Source organism: Syngnathus acus, chromosome 15, assembly GCF_901709675.1.
Source record: "Syngnathus acus chromosome 15, fSynAcu1.2, whole genome shotgun sequence".
In the NCBI taxonomy this organism is placed as follows: domain Eukaryota; kingdom Metazoa; phylum Chordata; class Actinopteri; order Syngnathiformes; family Syngnathidae; genus Syngnathus; species Syngnathus acus.
Genome location: NC_051100.1, coordinates 5,567,996 through 5,587,335, shown reverse-complemented (window position 1 = coordinate 5,587,335; position 19,340 = coordinate 5,567,996). Strand labels below are relative to the sequence as shown.

The following is a 19,340-nucleotide window of genomic DNA, read 5'->3' as shown; positions in this document are numbered from 1 at the left end:
TGAATGAGATAACACAACCATTAGATCAGTGTCTCCCAACCTTTATTGAGTCAAGGCACCCATTTTACATAGAAAAATCACAAACCAAACAAAAATATTACAAAGTATGAAATATAGCTTGAAATTATTTCATTTTAGTTGACTAATTTATTTAGTGAGAAATCTGGCCTTGTTTAATATGCACTCGCAGAAAGTCATTATTCTTAATGGCAGCATGTAGATAGATACACAGGTTCATAGTAGCTTTTGCAGATAATTTGTCATTGATAATTTTGGGCCAAATGAGATTATCACCTACAGCACCCCTTGTGATCTTTCATGACACGCTACAGTGTGTTGCAGCACCCTGGTTGTGAATCACTGCCAAATCGAGATAAAATACAAATACTGTATAATATGCACTTAAGCGCTATATTTATGCACACACAGTCACACTAGACAAAGGAGACGTGATCTAATTGGTGATTGGGAAGCGATGTGCATTTTACTACACCAAGTCAGCTTGAGTGCTTGTGTTAAGTGTGCCATGCTGCTACAGGATATACAAGTAGTGTGTATGGTAAATTCAGCTTTTTTTTTTAGATTTTATTTGCCAATTTGTAGGCCCACTTCTATCAAAATAATGTTCACATTAACACACAGAGCTAAGCATTTTAGCATCCAGACACACGTGACATTATAATTTATTTTTTTAATCCAGCTTCAAAAATAAAAAAAGTGAAAATAATTCAAATGAATTTGAAATAATTACCATCGCAAAATTAATTTATTAAGTAAAAATACAAATGAATATAACATAAATGGCATTGACCAGATATGAACGTCTCACCCAAGAAATCTTATGGGTTGAAAAATAAACCAGTGAAGGCAAAAATATGAAATGAAAACTGAAAATAGCAATAATGTTCTCAGTACAAAGGCTACATACTACTGAAAGGTACTAGCAGGTAGTAGGTAAATACACAGTAGAAAATTATTCTTGTGAATCACAATTAAAATAATTCTGCAGTAAAGATTTATGCCACATTTTTTTCTTTTTTTTTTTTTTTTACAAATAGTACAAACAGTATTGCACGTAACAACAAAGAGGTTCTTAGCTTTGGAAGGGTGGAAAAAAAAAATTGGGACAAATTCAAGTGTTGCATGAGCAAAAGGCCACCAGTCTTGATGCACCTTGGGGGCTTTCAGACGAGTTGTCTGCTTGATGTTAACATAGCATTCTTTTTCTTACAACCTCCCATCACGTTTTCAATGAGGCCAAGCTAACATATCAGGATTTTTTTAAATTTGAAATACAAAAACAATTGGAACATGTATTTTAGAAAAACTTTAAAAATAAACGTCTTAAAAAAAAAAAACTCTTTTACAACTGTGGACAACAGAGTACTAAATAAGTGATTATAAAGATACAAAAAGTGGGGACACGTTTTTTTTTTCTTAATATTTCAGACGTGACCACAAAACTAGGCTGTACTCTCTCACACAGACGCAATCTTATATTGGTTGTAGTTTTAACTCCTTCAACCGTCATCTTCTCCCAAAAATATATATTTTTAAATAAAAGCAAATGAGCAAATAAAAAAAAGCAACCATCTGTTAAATAATTTCTCTTTAAGAATTAAATTAATATATATATCATTTTTCATCTGAACTTAGAAAATATCAGTTTGTCTCCTATTACATTTCAAAAGTGAGGTATTGCAAAAGATCTTGTCAGTCAGAAAGAAAACTTTTATCGTCTTTTTTTGTTGTTTAACAAAAACAAAACAAAGAGTAGTGCATAACAAAATTCTATTCTGCAGAGGAGAAACAAACTCAAAAAACCTGCCTGGGTGGGAAGAAATTATCACAAAAATCACTTTCGCAGGGAAGAAATTGTCATTAAATTCACTTTCGTAGGAATACACAACTGATGGTTAGCCTCTAGTTTCTTTTCGTCTTCTTTTCATCAGTAAAAATATATCTTCTGCTTTTTCTTTTGTGGACAGCACAAAACATACGAAAACCAACAGATTGTGACTAAAAGAGATGATGATGAGCTTCGGGGCATGGCGCAATCAACGACCCCAACGAAAAATCAAAAGTGAACACGCGTGACCTTGCAAGAACCTTACAGGCTATGGATTGTCCACAAAACTGCTTAAAACAAAAACTACAGGTAATTTGCCATCACTGCACTCCATAAAGTTTTCATACAAAACACAAATAGACTGTTAGCAGGTTGGTTACTTCAAGCTTTGCAGGACAAAATAAATGGGGGGGTAAATAGTGTCGTACCCCTAATTTGCACATCTGTATTACTTCTACCAATATGTAGAGAACATGTGCCATCCAGTAGCTTCATTTCTGTTCTTCCTTATCACTGAATCCACTACACACAGCAGCGCCCCCTTGTGGGAGGGAGGACAACAGCTGCTAGGCTGACTGTCATCGAGTCAGAAACTCTTTGGTTGACTTATGGGACGTCTCAATAGGATCCAACATTGTTGCTGTCCTTTTTATCCAAAGTTCACTCACTATGTTGGACATGAACAACAGCTAAAGCGAATCACAGTTCTAGGCATACTCTGACCTAACTAGATACGGTAGAAAAATTGCACAATCATAACAACAATCACTGCAAAAAAAAAAAAAATACTTCACCTATCAGAGATGGTTTGTCATATTATTTTACACTGAATTGGATTTGTGATACTAAGGTTGCATCGAGCTGCTTTGAATCTTCACTGCCTCTTGATGAATCTGTCGTGTGCTGTGCAAACATGGGCCGTATTAAAAAGTCAATAGCATGCAGCTACCTGAAATAAACATGCGCTTCAATGGCAGCCATCTTTTTATGTCAAGAATGCACCGTGGATGTGTTCTCTTTGCACTTTGTACTTCTGGTATCTGACCATAAAATTCAGCAGCAAAGCCATTGCAGCAATACATTTCGAAAAATAACGTTAGAAATCAACAGTGAACTGATCTGGTTGTGTGTATGAGATATTAATAATTACGATTATGGATTGATTGATTCTAATGTTATTTTCATCTTTTCAAGGCATTACAGGGCCCTCATTTTGCAATGTTTCTTATTTTGCCCAGTTTGACGACACTTGTTGTACACTTTGGTGACTCGTTTTCTCTTAGGACCTACTGTGTATATTTATAGCACATCCATGTATACATGTGTGTAATGTATGGCTGTGTGTGTGTTTGAAAATAAGTGCATGTTCTTTTGACATTAAATTAAAATAATCCACATGTATAGATAGGTACAAAACTAAAAATAGGCTTTGTTTTTTTTAAATATTCATATGGTCCCACTTCCACGTGGCGATGGAGGGTGGGGTGGGGGGTTGGGGGGGTCAGCGGGACCTCGTCACCTCGTCAAAGAAGAGAGTGAGCTGAAAGTAGTCAAGTGTGTGAAGTTACATCCTGTGTGTCTGTGTGCGTGCATGTGTGTGTTGAGGTGGTATGCCAAAGTGCAAATTCAAAGCTTTCACGTTTCACAATGCTTCATCAGAGGGCAATACAAAGAGTTGGGCCTGAGGGTGTGAAGATGGGATGCTTTGTGTTATTTGTCATGCTCTGCTCACGGATAGAAGGACTATATATTTTTTTTATGTATCTGGGGATGGTCAGGCAGACACACTACTCAGCTCCAGCGGAAGGACACGTGTCGAGGACGGTCGCCTCCTTCCTTCACGAGCGGCTTGTGGAATTCTCGGCCGGCACGCGAGTGAATGCTGGCCCAGCAGTACTCGCAGTAGTACTGCAAACATGTGACGTTGGCACAGAAGAAGGGGGCGAACTTGCCCCCGCAGCGCGCCCCCTGACATTCATCACACATCTGATCGTCAAGCACATACGGCTTCACCTCCACCTGAGAGGAAGAGCAGAAGACATTCTCCTCAATTTCACATTGATACAGTACAGCTCCCATTTGTTTATTTCGATTTTTTTTACAAAGAGCTTGACCGGGAGAAAGAAATGAGGGCTCGGTCGTCATGGTGACGCTCAAGGTGGGAATGACGATGCAACCCTTGTGGGAGTGTGGCCACAAAATCCTTCTCATTTAATTTAAAGCTTGTGTGTCAGCCTCTTTCAAAACCATTTAAATGACTCCCACACAGACAAAGTCCTTGGACAGAAACTCAAGGCCCGGGGGCCAGATATGGCCTGCCACATCATTTTATGTGGCCCGCGAAGACAAATTTATGTCATTACTAGAATTGCAAATTGTCTTCACTTTTAATATTATCTTTTCTTTGAGATATTTGACCAGTTTTTACTCGTCTGATTTGAAAACGAGTTATTTGCCAGTTTGTTTTGTAGCTTTTACTGTATATAATAAGAGGTGCTCATACATTTATTTGGGTTGACAGTCATAATGGCCCTCCGAAAGAAGCTATGACTACAATGCGGCCTGCGAAAAAAAATAAGTTTGACACCCCTGCTCTATACAGTCATATTTCCCACTTTCTTTTATTGCTCTCAATACTTACTCAGTAAGTAGTTCATCGACTTTATTTTAGTGTACTGGCGCAAAGTCAGGCGAGAAAAATGTGAAGCATAGAATTACTCAAAATGATATAGTTTGCCGAAGAATTAAGGTGGATTTAAGGGTTAGTCACATCTTTCAGAGGTGTGTCTCAGTAGGGCTACTGTTGTCCACACAAAATAGGTGGGGCCAGGCCCGAAAGAGAGGCCCAGTATTCTGGCTGACAACCAGTCTTGTTCGGCCACAATGTATGCGTCTGCTATTGGCTGGCGTGGCCCAAATATGCAGCACGTGAGGCTCAACATGTATAGAGAACTATAATTAAATCAATCGTGTGTGTCTGCAACTGGAAACACGTGTTGGCCCGCAGTGATGAGACGGCCTAAGCGAGCCTTTTCATTTTAGCAAGCTGAAACGTGCACCATAATAACAATGGGACGTGTGGCAGAGAGGATGAGACAAAGTTCAATAAGAGCAAAAACCTCAGCGGTGGTCCTTCGTGAGGACGGACGGAAACGGGCATGGTGAACGTACCCTTTTGTCAATGTCATTGTGCTGCAGCTGAACGAAGCGAGCGCTGATGGCGGCGATGTAGCTCTGCTGATTGGAGAAGGCCACGCGGCCGGCCCCTTTTGGATACTTGAGCTCCGGGTCGGTGTCGATGCCAGCGTAGCAAACGCCTCCGTACAGCCGATCCATGATCATAGCAAGCTCCACTGGAGAGAGAAAGAGAGGGTTGATTATTAAGGTCCATGTACATAGTACATGTATGTATTAGAAGAGGCAAGTAATATTAGTGCCAATCGTTATATCAGCTACCTGCACGTAGAGGACGGGGCACTCCCCCTACAAAGATGGTCTTGCGGGGGTCCAAAGGTTGGGAGCCATCCATGACGAAGTCGCTGTCACTCAGGTTCCATGGACGGATCTGGACCTGTTGGGGGGGGGAGGGTACTATAGTAAATACATTTTTCTTTATACAGCACAAAGAGGATTCTCAAAGTGCTTCACATGGTTAAAATATAAAATCAAAATATTGCAGGGATTTTTTTTCCCCAAAAATAAATTGTCTTTTTGCTCAATGAAAGAATTTGGTTAAAATTGTATTTACAAATTTAAGAATTCTAACCAATCACATTAAAGCTAATAGTTGTTTTTGCACAGAGGATAAAGAAAATATGTGGATGTTACTGTTATGTGCGTAATATCTGCTCACCGGTTTGTCTTTGATAGTGGGACTGGACACACACAGGTAGAGTTTGCCGTCCTCCTCAATACAGGCATCAATCAATGCCTGAACAGAGGTCTCCTCTTGGAACAGCAGGAAGGCGTAACCTGGAAAAGAGGAAACAGATTTGAAAAGAAAGTCAAAATCAAGTGATAGTGTGCGTCACCTTAACAAAACAAGAAAGGTTTTAACTCAGAGAAGCCTGATGAACTCATAGAGAAAAAAATACTACAATTAAATTAAATACAAAGTGGAAAAAAAAATGGAAATGCTCCAGAATGAAAAGTAAATGGACTCAAAATGTTCAGCCCAAGTTACTTAAATGCTTTACACGGTCACCCAGTCACACAATGAACAATGGAATACATATTCATGAATGGAAAGTAAGCGGATAACCTTAAGCACTTCTACAGTGCTACATGATGGTGTATAACCTTTTTTTTTTTTTTTAAACATAAAATAAATGGTCAGTTTCAAAATTATTGGTGCCTAAACAGTCTGGAATGAGTCATGGTGGTTTGCAAGCATTTTCTTTTTCTAATGTGAGCAGTCATTTCCAAGACTTGCACTAATTCACAGTAGCCTCCAGTTTTTTCCCTTTTGCTATATAGCAAGAAAAAAAAAAGACAATCAATTCCATTACTTAAGTCGAATATGTTGAAAAGGTCATTTTTATAAAAGCATTTCGATACGACTATATATCGTCTTAGAGTGTTGCAGCTTTAGAGAAGTATGATGTCATCTTGCACGCCGGTAGCGCTTTGTAGCACTCGGGCAATTTTGCCACCTCGTTCACTCAGCCCTAAATAGCTCCTTAACATTTGCAGCATCAACCGTGATGACGGTGCTGGGTGATATAGGGCAGAAGTACCTCCAATCACCATAGTGACCAGACTTCATTGTGGTTGCCACGACATCACAGACTTCTAAGTACCAAAGACTGGCCTCCATTTGTGTCATTTTTCATCCCGAGAAATTATTCAGAGCACATCAGAAGCATTCACGGAATAAATCCATTTAATGCCACTTCATTGTTTGAGGATAAAATATCTGTCGACACAATCAACAGGCACATTGGTGCTCAGCTAAAAATACTTATATTAGCCTGTCTGGCTGATAACAGGTTGCTGCGACAAGTGGATAACAGTTGACGAGAAAAACACAACAAACGGATTAAATAAAACAAAAGAATTGTGAAAACACTGATGAGCAATGAGTGAAACTGACAAGTGCTAATTAGTAAGTGATTTGAGTGTTTCACATTTAGTCAAAAAGCAGATCACCATTTTGTGTGTTATTTTGCAAAAATACAATAAAGGTAGAAATATGTATATTTTTATTTTATATATTTTTATGCTTTCTGGAGCAATATTAAAAAATGAATGTATTTTTTCTTTTTAAGACACTTGACCGCACCCCTTTAAAATGACAGCTTCCTCAGCTCATTCCCCGAAAAGGTTGTCATAGTTTTGCTGCTGGGTGTGGCGTAAGTAGAGTCAAGACTACGCCCAAGGAATCCTCCCAATTCAGGAAAACAATAATATTGAGAAACGAGGTCCTCCAGATGTAGCGTATTACCACGTGTATGTGGAATGCCAGTTATTTCCAGAACATCTTAACAGCTTCTCTAAAATGACAGAAGCTCATGGCTTGCTCATCGGCTCATGAAATTGTGGAGGAAAACATTGTCCTGCCTGAGGTAACCATTCCAATAAACAGCCCTTAGTGTGAAATCTCATGGTGTATGATTACTGCCGCTGGGCTACACAGATTAACAATGTGATGCTCTCTCAGTATGAACTATGATTTCTGGGTAACATGAACATTTTAGATGGTGAGAATCACCCAAGGTGATATTTATTGGTGTAGTCTTTTGATGTGCGATGGGAAAATCCAGCGTTTGTTTGGACAAACTAATGTTACCTTTCGGCGGGAAGTAGGATTTGCTCTCGGCTTTGTGGGGCCAGTCCACCACCAGGTGTCCGTAGCGACGGAAACTATTGGTGATCTCATCTGGTAAAATAATGAAGTCATGAATGTTTTGGCTCATTATATACATATGAAAGTTATATTATGATACGTGTTCTGCGGTGGGAGAGTGGTAATAATGAAAATAAAACAGGTGAACAATTTACCTTCGTCTATGTCTGGGGGCAAGCCTCCGACAAAAACCTTGCGGGAGTAGCGCTCCATCCTCTCTCCGTTCTGACAACGGGTTGGAGAGTTGAGGCCTGGGGTCAAAGAGAGCTCACCGTGGCCATTGTCAAGGAAAGCATCTTCGAAGGGAAAAAGGTAGGAACGACCTGCAGAAGAGGAAAGGCAAGGAGAAGGGCAAAGATTGTGCAAAGCAGGTCAGACAATGCAGGGACAGTACAAATAAATATTCCACATGGTCCACAACTTCTGCACGTAAATATTGAAATGCAAAGGCCAGTGTAAATATATCTAAATGTATTTAATATTTAACACTAAGCCCAATCCACAATAACAATGTACTGTTTCTAAACTTACCATATGTCTACTGAAGGGGCAGGACTAGTTTTTACACCGCATACTTCCTTTTCCAAGTGGAAACAGCTTTATGTAATGTATGGATGGCCATTATGAGCAAAAAAAAAAAAAAGCTTAAGGGAATCCACTAGCTTAAGGGAATCTATTGGCTGCTTTCCACGAATTTAATTGCCTGCTGAGCTGCTGAGCCTGGTACCTACTTGGCTCAATTCAATGTACGGAAACAATACCAAAACGGGTAATGTAAACCTGCTGGTCTCTTATTGGTTGAGAAGATTTCTGTTTGAAATCCTCACCACACATCTAATCTCCACAACTATGAGCTCCTCATTGTGAAAGTAATAGAATGACTCCGACTATGGAAACTTTTGTGTTTTGAAAATAATTGACCCTAAAATCGATTCAGATTTTTGGGTGTCAAGACCAGCATCAGAGCGGGATGAAAATGGAATTGCTTCTAAAAAAAAAGAAAATCACTGCCTGGCAGGTTAAATCATCCTTCCATTTTCTCCCAGCTGATTTTTGGCAAGCGGCAGGGTACAACCAGCCAACCCGATGCCGGGTAAAACATATTTAGCGAATTAGTCCTATCCGGATGACAGTCATTTACTATTATGACTCATTTCCTATTATGACAATTGCTCGCTACGTAGAATGGTTCATTGAACACAGCCAAAAAATAAAATTTGCTTACTGAGGAGTTGGTGACACAAACTCTGTCACTATGCATTGGAAAAACAACACATTTATATTGAATTACTATGTTTGTGTGGATGTGATGTGTGTTTAGAGGAATCAACTATATTCAGCCTTTATTTGGTTAACAAAGTAACAGTGCAGAAGCTATTGGCTCACAAATAACAATCATAAAAACTATTGAAAAACTCAACAATATTAGAATCACTCATTTGCCAATCAAATGAATCATCTCCAACTCTTGAAATTCTCGAAAATTCGCTAACCCTAACTCAAATCACATAGTATTACAAAAGCTTGATCCCAATTACTAAGGTGAGTCAACCCTTGTGATTTTGATGAACATTTGTTTTTTCCTTACCCCATTTTGATTTCATGAAAATGCATTCATTTGGGTGATTTCATCAATGACAACACAGATGAGGCGTCTTTCAAGAGACAATAGTGGGCAAAGCAAGCAGGAACCTTGAGTAAGATCTACATATTACCTCTTCTGCGGCCAAAGCTCCGAGCTGCTTGTCAGGAAAGTGAAGGAAAGAAAAACAGAGGAGACACAGTGGGGAGGGGTGGACATTAACACAGGTAGGGGAGAGATACGAGACATTTTGTGGAAATAACACCAGTCCAGAATCATCGCTAAGGTAACAGGAAAAACACGGACGGCCACACCTAAGCTTGTTCAACTAAAGGAGGAATTTTTTAACTGCACGTTGCAAATTGCGCCATTGACTTTAGCGACAACAGACATTTAATCTGGTTTAGTCATGCAAATAGCTGACATATTTCCGAGCATAACGCAAAAGTGGACATTGTCATCGAAGTTTAATGAACCAGCAACGGTTGACGTTGATGCTAATCTTTTGTGTTTATTTACGAACAGGTGGCGCAGGTTAGTCATTATCATGACCTCAGTGAAGTATTATAATTTACTCCCTGGTTAGGAATGGAAACCTGTGGATGAGTGGAAAGTTCCCACGGGGTATTGAGTGGATGGGACAGGTGGCGGCCTCAAGCCTTCACTTGAATCAATAGTTAAAGCTCCAACTTTTACTTTTATCATGTGGAGCAGACCTGGGCATAACATCTGGCCTGTCTAATCGGTCCTTGCAGGGTTGTTACAAAAGTGTTGTGCTTCATTTCACTACAGAATATGAACCTCACTTTAATGCCCTGCTTTTAAAATTTCCCTCATAGGATGAATAAAATTCTGTTTATCTTGTCTCCACTCCAAAATTCAATATGTCTCATTAAATACTAACAGCAGGAGAGGACAGAGTTGGCTTTTTACATTACAAACGTGGACAAGCGTGAGGATTATTCTCAGAGAATATGTTGTCTCTGAGGCTCGTTTCCTTCACAACGTTTTCATTAAAAAAAAAAAAACTCGGACTCTCCAATCCCCCCCCAAACTTGGAATGGCTGTCTGTAGTATTGCCCTTTCTCCCCGAGCCTCGGCTGTAACAAAGTCACCTAGCAACCAGGGAAACAGACAGAAACTACAGCACGGAGATAAATAATGGGTTGAAGCTCCATTTGTGAGTTCGGGCCATGAGGCAAAATGAAATTTCTTTGGACGTGATGTGTTTGTTATGTCCTGATTTCCACAAGTGATAAGTTGGCTACAGACACCTTTATTAAGTCTGACGCTGCCACTTTATTCCGCACTCCTCAAAGCAAATGAGTGATACTATAAGAATAGAAGAAAGCTAGCTCCTTTTTGTTGCGACATCTTTGGAAGATCTGACAGATCTGTGCTTCCTTCAGCGTACCCCCATGAAACAGGAGTTTAACATCAATCCAGGACGCACTCGATCATGAAAAGAATTGTAGTGCATTGTAGTACTTGAAAATTAATAAATGCTCTTAATAGTAAGGCTTCTCCTGTGTGGAAAAATGTAACGGGTTGAATGGATAAAAAATATGGATGCTGATTTCTTCACCTGGCTGGTCATCAGCATGCTAGTAGACCAGGCACCAACAGATTCTAGTCTTACATGTGGGGCTATTTATAGTCATGCTATTCACAGGTCAACTGTGCTAGAAGGTTCATCCTTGGTTTATGGTGTCAAGAAACCCAGCCCCAAATAAAGGCTAAGCAGGTGCACCAAATGTTTAGTGGCATGGTCTACTCCACACGAAGTGTGTCAGAAATGTTCCAAGACTGGCGTCACGACAGATAGATTGCAAACCGCAACAAAATCTCGACAACCAACCAGCAAGTCTACAAAGAAGTCCTGTGGTTAGTTCACTGCGAGAGGAAGAGGAGGCGAGTTGTGGCTGTGGAGGATCCTGAAAAAATCTTTCCAGGAATTCATGAAGGTATGAGAGAAAAAGCTGGGAAAGAGACTCCACGGGAACTATTTTGAAAAGGAAAACTTACATTTTGGATTTGATTAATTTATTTGTACTTATTCATATTAGATATTTAATAATAACACATATGTAATCATAAAATAAACAACATAGGGAGTTTTAAAGCAAAGCATGATTCGCCATGCCGAAACCTAATCAGGAAACAATCGTAACCGCATCGTATTATTTACCTAAAACAGGAATAAAAAAGTTCTACTAATGTGAACCAATTACACATTCCATTCCCACTGTAACACCAACGGAGGAATTCTATTGACCAAACAATGATCATCAGTGTTTTTGCTCCACCCATACACAAGCATTTGCACTAATTACACCTTCCTACCGCAAATAGATGCCTTCCCTGAAAGAGATGCAGGTCTTCATTGCAACTAAGTAAATAAACCCACACCTGTCTGAAGAAATGCAGTATTTGTGCTGTACAAACATGGCATAAAATACTTCACACATTAGCTAAGGCTTAAAACCCTCTGAGAAAAAAAAAAAAAAAAACTCAAATAGAATGACATCGCAAGGAAATGTTACTTACTGTTCAGTGGCATTATGTGTTCGGCTCCAGGACGATGGAAGTTAAGGCCTATACGTCCTAGGAAAGAAAAATAGGCGTGAACCAAAAATCGAAAGCAGCTTGATCGCCATTTGCTTGAATCGTTTCTGTTACAATTGACCGTAGTTGAAAAGCAACACTACACATAAAGATTGGATAAAACAAATACAAATTTTGTGAATGTAAGAAAATACAAATTTATTGCACACAAATGAAGAAACACACACACACACACACACAAAGTAATGCTGGGAACTCAGCAGAGCTTTTGTCTCTTAATCTATCTGTCAACACTTTAATGTGAGACATTCTCATTCTGGTTATCTTAGTCATTCCAAGCATACACTCTGAACCCACGAGAAACATCAAATAAGATATCCTATCTGAAGAAAATATCGTTTCCTCGTGGCATGAACCTCATTTCGAGTGACGGTATCTATCCTTCCCTTTCAAAGGTTGCCTACTACTATAATGAAATACACCCTTTTAACTCAACACACGGTTAGAATATAGCTTCAACATAAATATTACTAATAGAATATTTTTAATATACAAGTCCAGCTCACTGGTAAAGAGGGCTGATAAGATGCTGTTGTGGATTTAACCCTCACGTGACATGGCTCTTGAGAGCCGGACCAGCTGCTTGTTACAGGTTGGTGTCGTGCAAACAAAACAGCATGTTAAAAGTTATTTCTGTACAACACAAGTGAACAATTTTGTGCTAGGATTCACGCATGTAGATGTTGGACAATTAAGGCCTTGAATGTGCTTGCCCATCTTCCATGAGTAATTTTGAGGGCATTGCTTTCCTAACACGTTAAAATAGCTCTGGCTGACTGCCATCTGCTTCCCCCAAGAAGTTGAGTGTGAACCCCAGACGGGCCCCCAAGTTGGAACTGCGGCTCTGGTTAGGCTTCCTCACAGACAGAATTCAACTAGTGCAGCAGTAAAGTGTTACTATTTAGGATACAAGACCTCGCTTTCTTTGATTGGCTTTTAAAAGAACTTCCTTTTAGATCAAACATTAATGTCTACCAAAGTGATGCAAAGGTCTAAGTATGGAAAGGAAAAAAAAAAATGCACATTGCTCCCCTAACCCGCATTGCGTTGAGCTGGACCAGGTTAATTCATTCCCAATGGAATACTGTACTGTGGAAAAAAAAAAGAGAAAAACAATACCCAGTGAGAAGCACCTGACATGGTTGGAAAGACAGAGTTATTTTCCTTCCACATTTGTCAGCATGACCTACTCCCCCCCCCCCCCCCCCCCCCCCCCCCCATGCACACTTGCACCAACAACATCATGAAAATTATTACAGCTACACAACAGAGAACAGAAAGTTTGTTTCCATGGAAAACAAAACTCAAAATAACCATTGGGTCAAAAGTAACCAAAATAAAATTACGGCATGTCGTTCAAAGCTGGCGTTAGTCTGGGAGAACAATTTTTTTTTACTGAATATAACGCTTTCAATTCGATTCGGACAAACAAACACTTTATTCATGATCAAAACAAGACAAGTAAACTTGTTTTGCTGCCTTGGAGGGATTAGCCCGGTCATGACTGCACGAGCTGTGAATTTGCCGTCCAATCACCCTGACAGGATTTATTGGACATTAGTTGCAATCTCACCTTTAACACAGCCATCATCTTATCTTATATGTAGTCATTAAATGGTGTTTAAAGTACAGGGCCATCCTCTACTGTTGCCATCATCTCAGTGTAACGTGCTAAAAGTTTATGAGGTCAAGTCCGGCATGTCAGGCAAAGCTAATATTGACCTTTCACCTCACCTTAATTTAGCACGAGCCCTCTTCCAATCCCGTCGACTTACTTTCCCCCATGTGTGGACCATTCTGGATTACCTTATGTACAGAGTGGCCACGTGGCAAAGTTAATCTGGCACAGTCTGCTCACACTTGAGCCAAATGAAGCAACGAGGCATAAGAGTAGTGCATCATTCCCGGTTTGACAGTTTGTAAACAGGCTTCTGGTGGCTACGACTCTTTTGACTTGTGTTGTGCCTGCGAGGCCTGTTTTGCTCCCGATAAAGTCCTCGTGTGTTAGCTTATATCTACAGACCGATGCTTTTGTCAACAGTGTTGAAAGTCAAACAGCAGCAGTATTATTTGTTCTCCCTCTGCTTCTGATGTTTTATACTTGCTACGAGCAATGTCCAGTCAATAACAAAAACAAAGCCTGGAATCAATACTTTACAGCTAAAGGCCAAAAATAGCATACGATTGAATCAGTGAGAAATGTTTGGCATCTCAAGAGCGATAAAAACATTTTTGACATTTTTTTTGTATTTTTTACATTTATTTTTTTTACATAGAGTAAAAGCAGGAACATACGAATATTATCCCTGCAAAATGATTTCTTCACAAAATATCAATATTCATCAGTGGGCCTAAATGGCGAGTGGGTGAGTTTTACCTTTGTCATGGTCAGCCCTTATCGCATCCATAAAGGCATTCCCCAAAGAGTGCAAGTTAAATGCGTCCTACAACATAAAAACAAAAAACAACCACAACCAAAAAAGAGAGAGAGAGAGAGAGAGAGAACAGGGGTCATAATCTGCGGCGGTACTTTGCAAAACACAAAATGAATACAGAACAGATCAAAGTACCAGCAATGACATATCTTATTTATTTATTATACCTTACATCTTTTGTTCAAATACCAACGTGTTCTGACCGGAATGAAACCAATCGAAATATTTGACTTGTTCTACATAACAGAGAAGGCTCTGAAGCTGCCCTCAGTGGAAAGTTGGTCTAGTGGTCATGGGTCACACAGGGATTTATTCTGGTCTTTAGTTAGCACAGATGACTAATCATGTGCTGCATATTCTGTCCTTGTGATGAGAAAGAAAAAAAAAATAGTTTTTTTTTTTTTTTTTTTCTGGACATGTGAGGCACATTGACCCCTCCCCCTTGCAAACCAGAACAACAATCAATACTATGGTGAATGGCTCAAGGTCAATCCAATCACTGCCAGCTGATCAAACGCCGGTGACCGAATGCATTGGAGTGACATGTGTGCCAAAGGTGAGGCCTGAGAGTGTCTCGCTCCAGGCTTGGCAGCCCAAAACCAAGCAGCATTGTTTGCACACCAACACTATTGTTACGCTTTAGGCTGAGCATTCAAAAGCGTCATTCACCCGCACTGTGGACCCGACAGCACCACGCAGATAAAAATCTGCCCACTGGGTACAAACGCGAAATACGTAAAATGCTGAGCTTTTAGTTTCCGTAAGCTCCCCTTCCTGGGTGATCAGTATGGATGCGCACTGTAGGGGGCGAGGTCAATCTGGTCCAGTGACCTAAATAGATCCAAAGATTTTACTTTTAATGTAACGTAAGGACCCGAGAGGTCAGAATGGACTGTGGGCTGGGTCTTCCCTCAATACCAAGACGTTTTAAATAAATAAATAAATAATTATTAATTAATTTTAATTGAATTTAGTTTGTTTCTATAGCTATCCTTCAAAATATGTCTACCTGAAAAAAGCTTTTTTGTGCAAAGGTTGGGGACCGCTGGTGCAATGCCTTTTCAAATTTAAAGTGTGCTTAATCATTTTCACGTTTCACTTACACATTTGAGGGAAAACTCCATGTTCCATGATTTCCCTTTATCTTTAGGGTGGCCGCGTTCATTCAAAACTAAACGTGCAGTGGTCAGAAATCCGTACCCGGGGAAATCGGCATAAATACGACTCACAAGTTCAGACACTTCAAAAAGACGCAGTCTGGAAAAGATGGCCCTTCGTGAGATCTTCGACCTCAACGGGCGCACCTGCCGTGTCATGAGCTCCGCACGTGACATTGCGCCTGCTGCTTGGCTCAGCAATTTGCCCGAGTTTCACTTCAGTCAACAAACCAGATGACATGTGGCACCCTGACCTTGCATCGTGGTGATAACTCCCCTCCAATTATGGTTGGAATTGTTAAGCACTTAAGTGTGAGCTGTGGCTGGGATGACATCAGTGAGGCACCCAAAGGCTTTCTAGGAAAATACTGTTGGTTAGTGTGAGTAGGTGAGTGCAACTGATAATGCGGCCCACATATCTTAAGATTTGGACTTGCTTCACACACAAAGGTAATTCACTCAATACGGACACAGCCACAAAGCCTTGCGTCAAGACAAATCATATCTTGATATCGGACGGGATTTTAGAAAGAAGCCAGTTGAGCAGGGAATGAAAAGTACAAATAAACACAGGCAAAAACAAATGGCATCAAGCATCAGCGTAGCTTGGGGCTAACTGTGACATGTTGATTATGTAACTAGGACGATGTTACTGAGAAAACCAAGGGCAAATATGGCGGATGACAGTGCATTTTCCCTCCAGTGTTTGTGACTCATTTTCAATTCGTTTGACTTAAGACTGACGCCAAAGTTCATCGGTTATATAAAACATGTACAATAGTCTTATTAGACAGGTCCACAGTATCACTTCGAATTGTGTTGTTGGGCCTGAGAAGGATTAAATGATAGTGAAAGCATCTCTTAGGGAGTTTGTTTAATCCCGCACTGCCATCCGTGAGTTGCGTTTCATCCACACGCAATATGTAATCATTAATCATTACAACGCCAACGTATTCTTCCAAAAATGTATCCATGTTTATCTTTAGATTTAAGCAAAGAGATATATTTTGCAGTCAGCATAAATAAACTAAGTGGTGGTGGGGGGGGAGCAGCCATGTGTGAAAAGCAAGTCAGTATTAGCAACTAGTCTACTTGCAATTGGATATGGCGAGCAGAGGAAGGTGCCCCTCTGAAACAGTCTTGAGGCTGTTCATACAAGTAAACATAGATGAAGCCTGTGGAAAGTGTGTACAGTATCTACACAAATCTATTACCTTTCATTAGATAGTAAATATGTCATTACTTAAGGCACATATTGCAATCATATCGATACGGCAATATTCAAGACGCATATCGCAATACTACGTGTAGTTCCAAAATCGCTCCATTTCTTTGATTTTGAGGCAGGATACAAATTTTCAACGGAGAAAAATAAATCAGAGACTAAATAACCCATTTCCTTTGCAAGGGAGTGTGTTTACCTGTATAGGTAGAATATTGCTGTCAGTCCTGAAGGCACCGTCCTCATTCCAGGCCTTGGGAGCGAGGGGACCAGATCTTGGAAATTTTGGCGGCGCAATAACATTGCTGCCGTAATTTTTTTTCACGGGGGAAATTGGGCTCACGGGAGAGGGGACTCCAACACCGACGCCCCCTGCTCTGCGTGGGTCCCTGCCTGCCTGTAAACCACTCCAAGGGTGGTTGGAGCCGGTGCTCCACCCCACGTTTTGGTGGTTATTCCATACGGGTGACGATACTGAAGAAGAAGAAGACGACCCTTTAGCTGCGTTCATGATGGTCTGATAAGCGTTTCTCTGGAGGAAGGGGCCTTGGTTGGGGCTGAGGGGTGATCTTCTCTGCTGAGGCTGCTGCTGCGCCGGTTGTTGATGCTGTTGAGACTGAGGGGCGAGTCCCATCTGCGGGGAGAAATTACCACCGAAGACCGTGTTGACGTGGTGGGGGAAATTCTGGAAAAGCATCGTCCCGTTCGCGGAGGGTATTCCCTGGAAAAAGCTTTCGTCCACGACGTTGGTGTTCCCAGTGGACCAAGTGCTCCCGAAGGAGGAGGGCGGGGAGGAAATAGGATCGGTCTCCTGTGGCTGCTGGTGGAAGTTCAGCCCTGGCAGGATTGGGGACTCCATCGACACTTTGTCCGCCGTGCTGCTGTTCCCGGTCGACGGACTCTCAGACCCCGATAATGAGGACGAGGGCTCCAATGACAAGGTCGGGGGGGTACTGGAGGAAGGAGGAGGGTCTATTTGTGTCGGATCTTGCTGATGGTGAGCCTGGGCTGCGTTTTTGTCCATCAGTAAATCATCCTGCATGTTTTGAAGAGCTGCAAAACAGATGGATTGAACGTGTAATTGTTATATTTCAGCCAAGCACACAGCAACTGTCGGGTCTGTCCAAGTAGCGCAACCCCAGCGTGGATCTGACTCTAGTAGGACCATGCAAGTGCAAAGCCCATTTCATCGAATACTTCCCAACAATAGCATATGTATTCATAGATGCCACGAATTGCACAGAGCATATACGTGGAGATAGTTCTCCGATTTCGCCACGTTGCGGTTCCCCTTCCACGCAGGAAACTCTAAACTGCAATGTGAAACGGAATTGTGTGTGGGGATATAGGACCGCCCCTGTGCTCATTTGCATACGTCAGTAAATACAGCTGTCCTCCCGTAAGGAGAAAGGATCCTATAGGGTCTGTTATTAAGCTATCAATGAACCGACCATGCTAAATGCTGCACCGTGACGCGCCTGGAATTCTTTATTAATGCGCATATCCGGTTGTGTGCTCTGAATATGTAGACACGGTGTGAATACGTCGAAAGGCTTTTTATTCAGCTATAGCGCACTGGTGGAGGTCCGCAGTGATAAAGATAAAATGTTGTGTTCAACCCTGATATTGGAGTGCGGTTTAGCCCTGTGACAAGTACGTACGCCACTTCCCATTTCAGTGAAACAATTTCTATTCGTGAAACGCAAATGGCAGGGCCAGCAATTATCACCATCCCAATTTGCATTCATTTTTTGGGGTTCAAAACAAATCCAAACGCATGAAAACACATTCAACTGTGGTTCGACAAACGCCAATAGGCAGCAGCAAATGTTAAGTCATGCGGTGTTTGTAGTCATTACACATTTGGCAACCTTATTGCATAAACATCCAACCGCAGAGACATTGAAAACTATCAAATCCATTTGGTTTTAGATGTGTGACAGCTATAGATTTGAAAACAATCGCAACAACCTGCATTGCACACAACCCAGGAGTTAATCCGCGATTTCCACCCAAGAGGTGCGCTTCCAAGGTCATCAGAACAGAACAGCTCTCCTCACCCTTTTAAGACGCATTGCCACATGACTTTACAAACAGCACTTCGCACACAGACGTGCGATACATTTCATGGACATGCCTTGCCTTGAAATCCCCCTTTCATCCATATGTGTCACACAAAACGACACAAGCAGCATGCACCACGGCCGTTTGTCAGTCTATCGCCAAGTTACCTTGATTGTTCACCCTTTGGGGACTCGGAGAGTGAATATATTTCTGTTTTTCCTCGTCAAGGTTTAGAAATGACAAACGAGCAACCCTTGTTCCGAGGTAGTCAGCAGTTGCCTCAACAGCTGATTGACTGCGGCGCATGGATGATGCCGCAGAGGATCATGGGAGTTAGAGTTTATGGAAACATGAACGACAATTTTAGTCCCCATATTGAGTGAGTAACATTGTTGAATATGGAGATTGACACATTAAAATACATTTCTCGTGTGTTTTCAAAACATATGGAAAGCAACACAACTTAAAAAAACGTAATTATTGTGTAATTATATAATACGTATATCTTATATATGGGTATTTTGTGATTATGATTTATGATTATAAAAATGCGACAAATCA

The 19,340-nt window shown here is 40.9% G+C and overlaps 1 protein-coding gene across 2 annotated transcripts; it reads right to left on the bottom strand.

The window, feature by feature from the left end:
- Positions 1-25: 25 nt before the first annotated feature.
- cpeb3 (cytoplasmic polyadenylation element binding protein 3) lies at positions 26-19,185 on the bottom strand. 2 transcript variants are annotated; one of them, XM_037270889.1, is made up of 11 exons: positions 18,947-19,185; positions 16,915-17,768; positions 14,279-14,345; positions 11,824-11,880; positions 9,410-9,433; positions 7,850-8,017; positions 7,638-7,727; positions 5,703-5,821; positions 5,306-5,420; positions 5,021-5,202; positions 26-3,868 (listed from the first exon to the last, which is right to left on the bottom strand). In XM_037270889.1, the coding sequence occupies exons 1-11, from the start codon at positions 19,083-19,085 to the stop codon at positions 3,641-3,643; spliced, it is 2,043 nt and encodes a 680-aa protein (XP_037126784.1). In that variant the 5' UTR covers positions 19,086-19,185; the 3' UTR covers positions 26-3,640. The 2 variants fall into 2 exon arrangements, with proteins under 2 accessions (XP_037126784.1, XP_037126785.1); XM_037270890.1 differs by lacking the exon at positions 9,410-9,433.
- Positions 19,186-19,340: the final 155 nt, after the last annotated feature.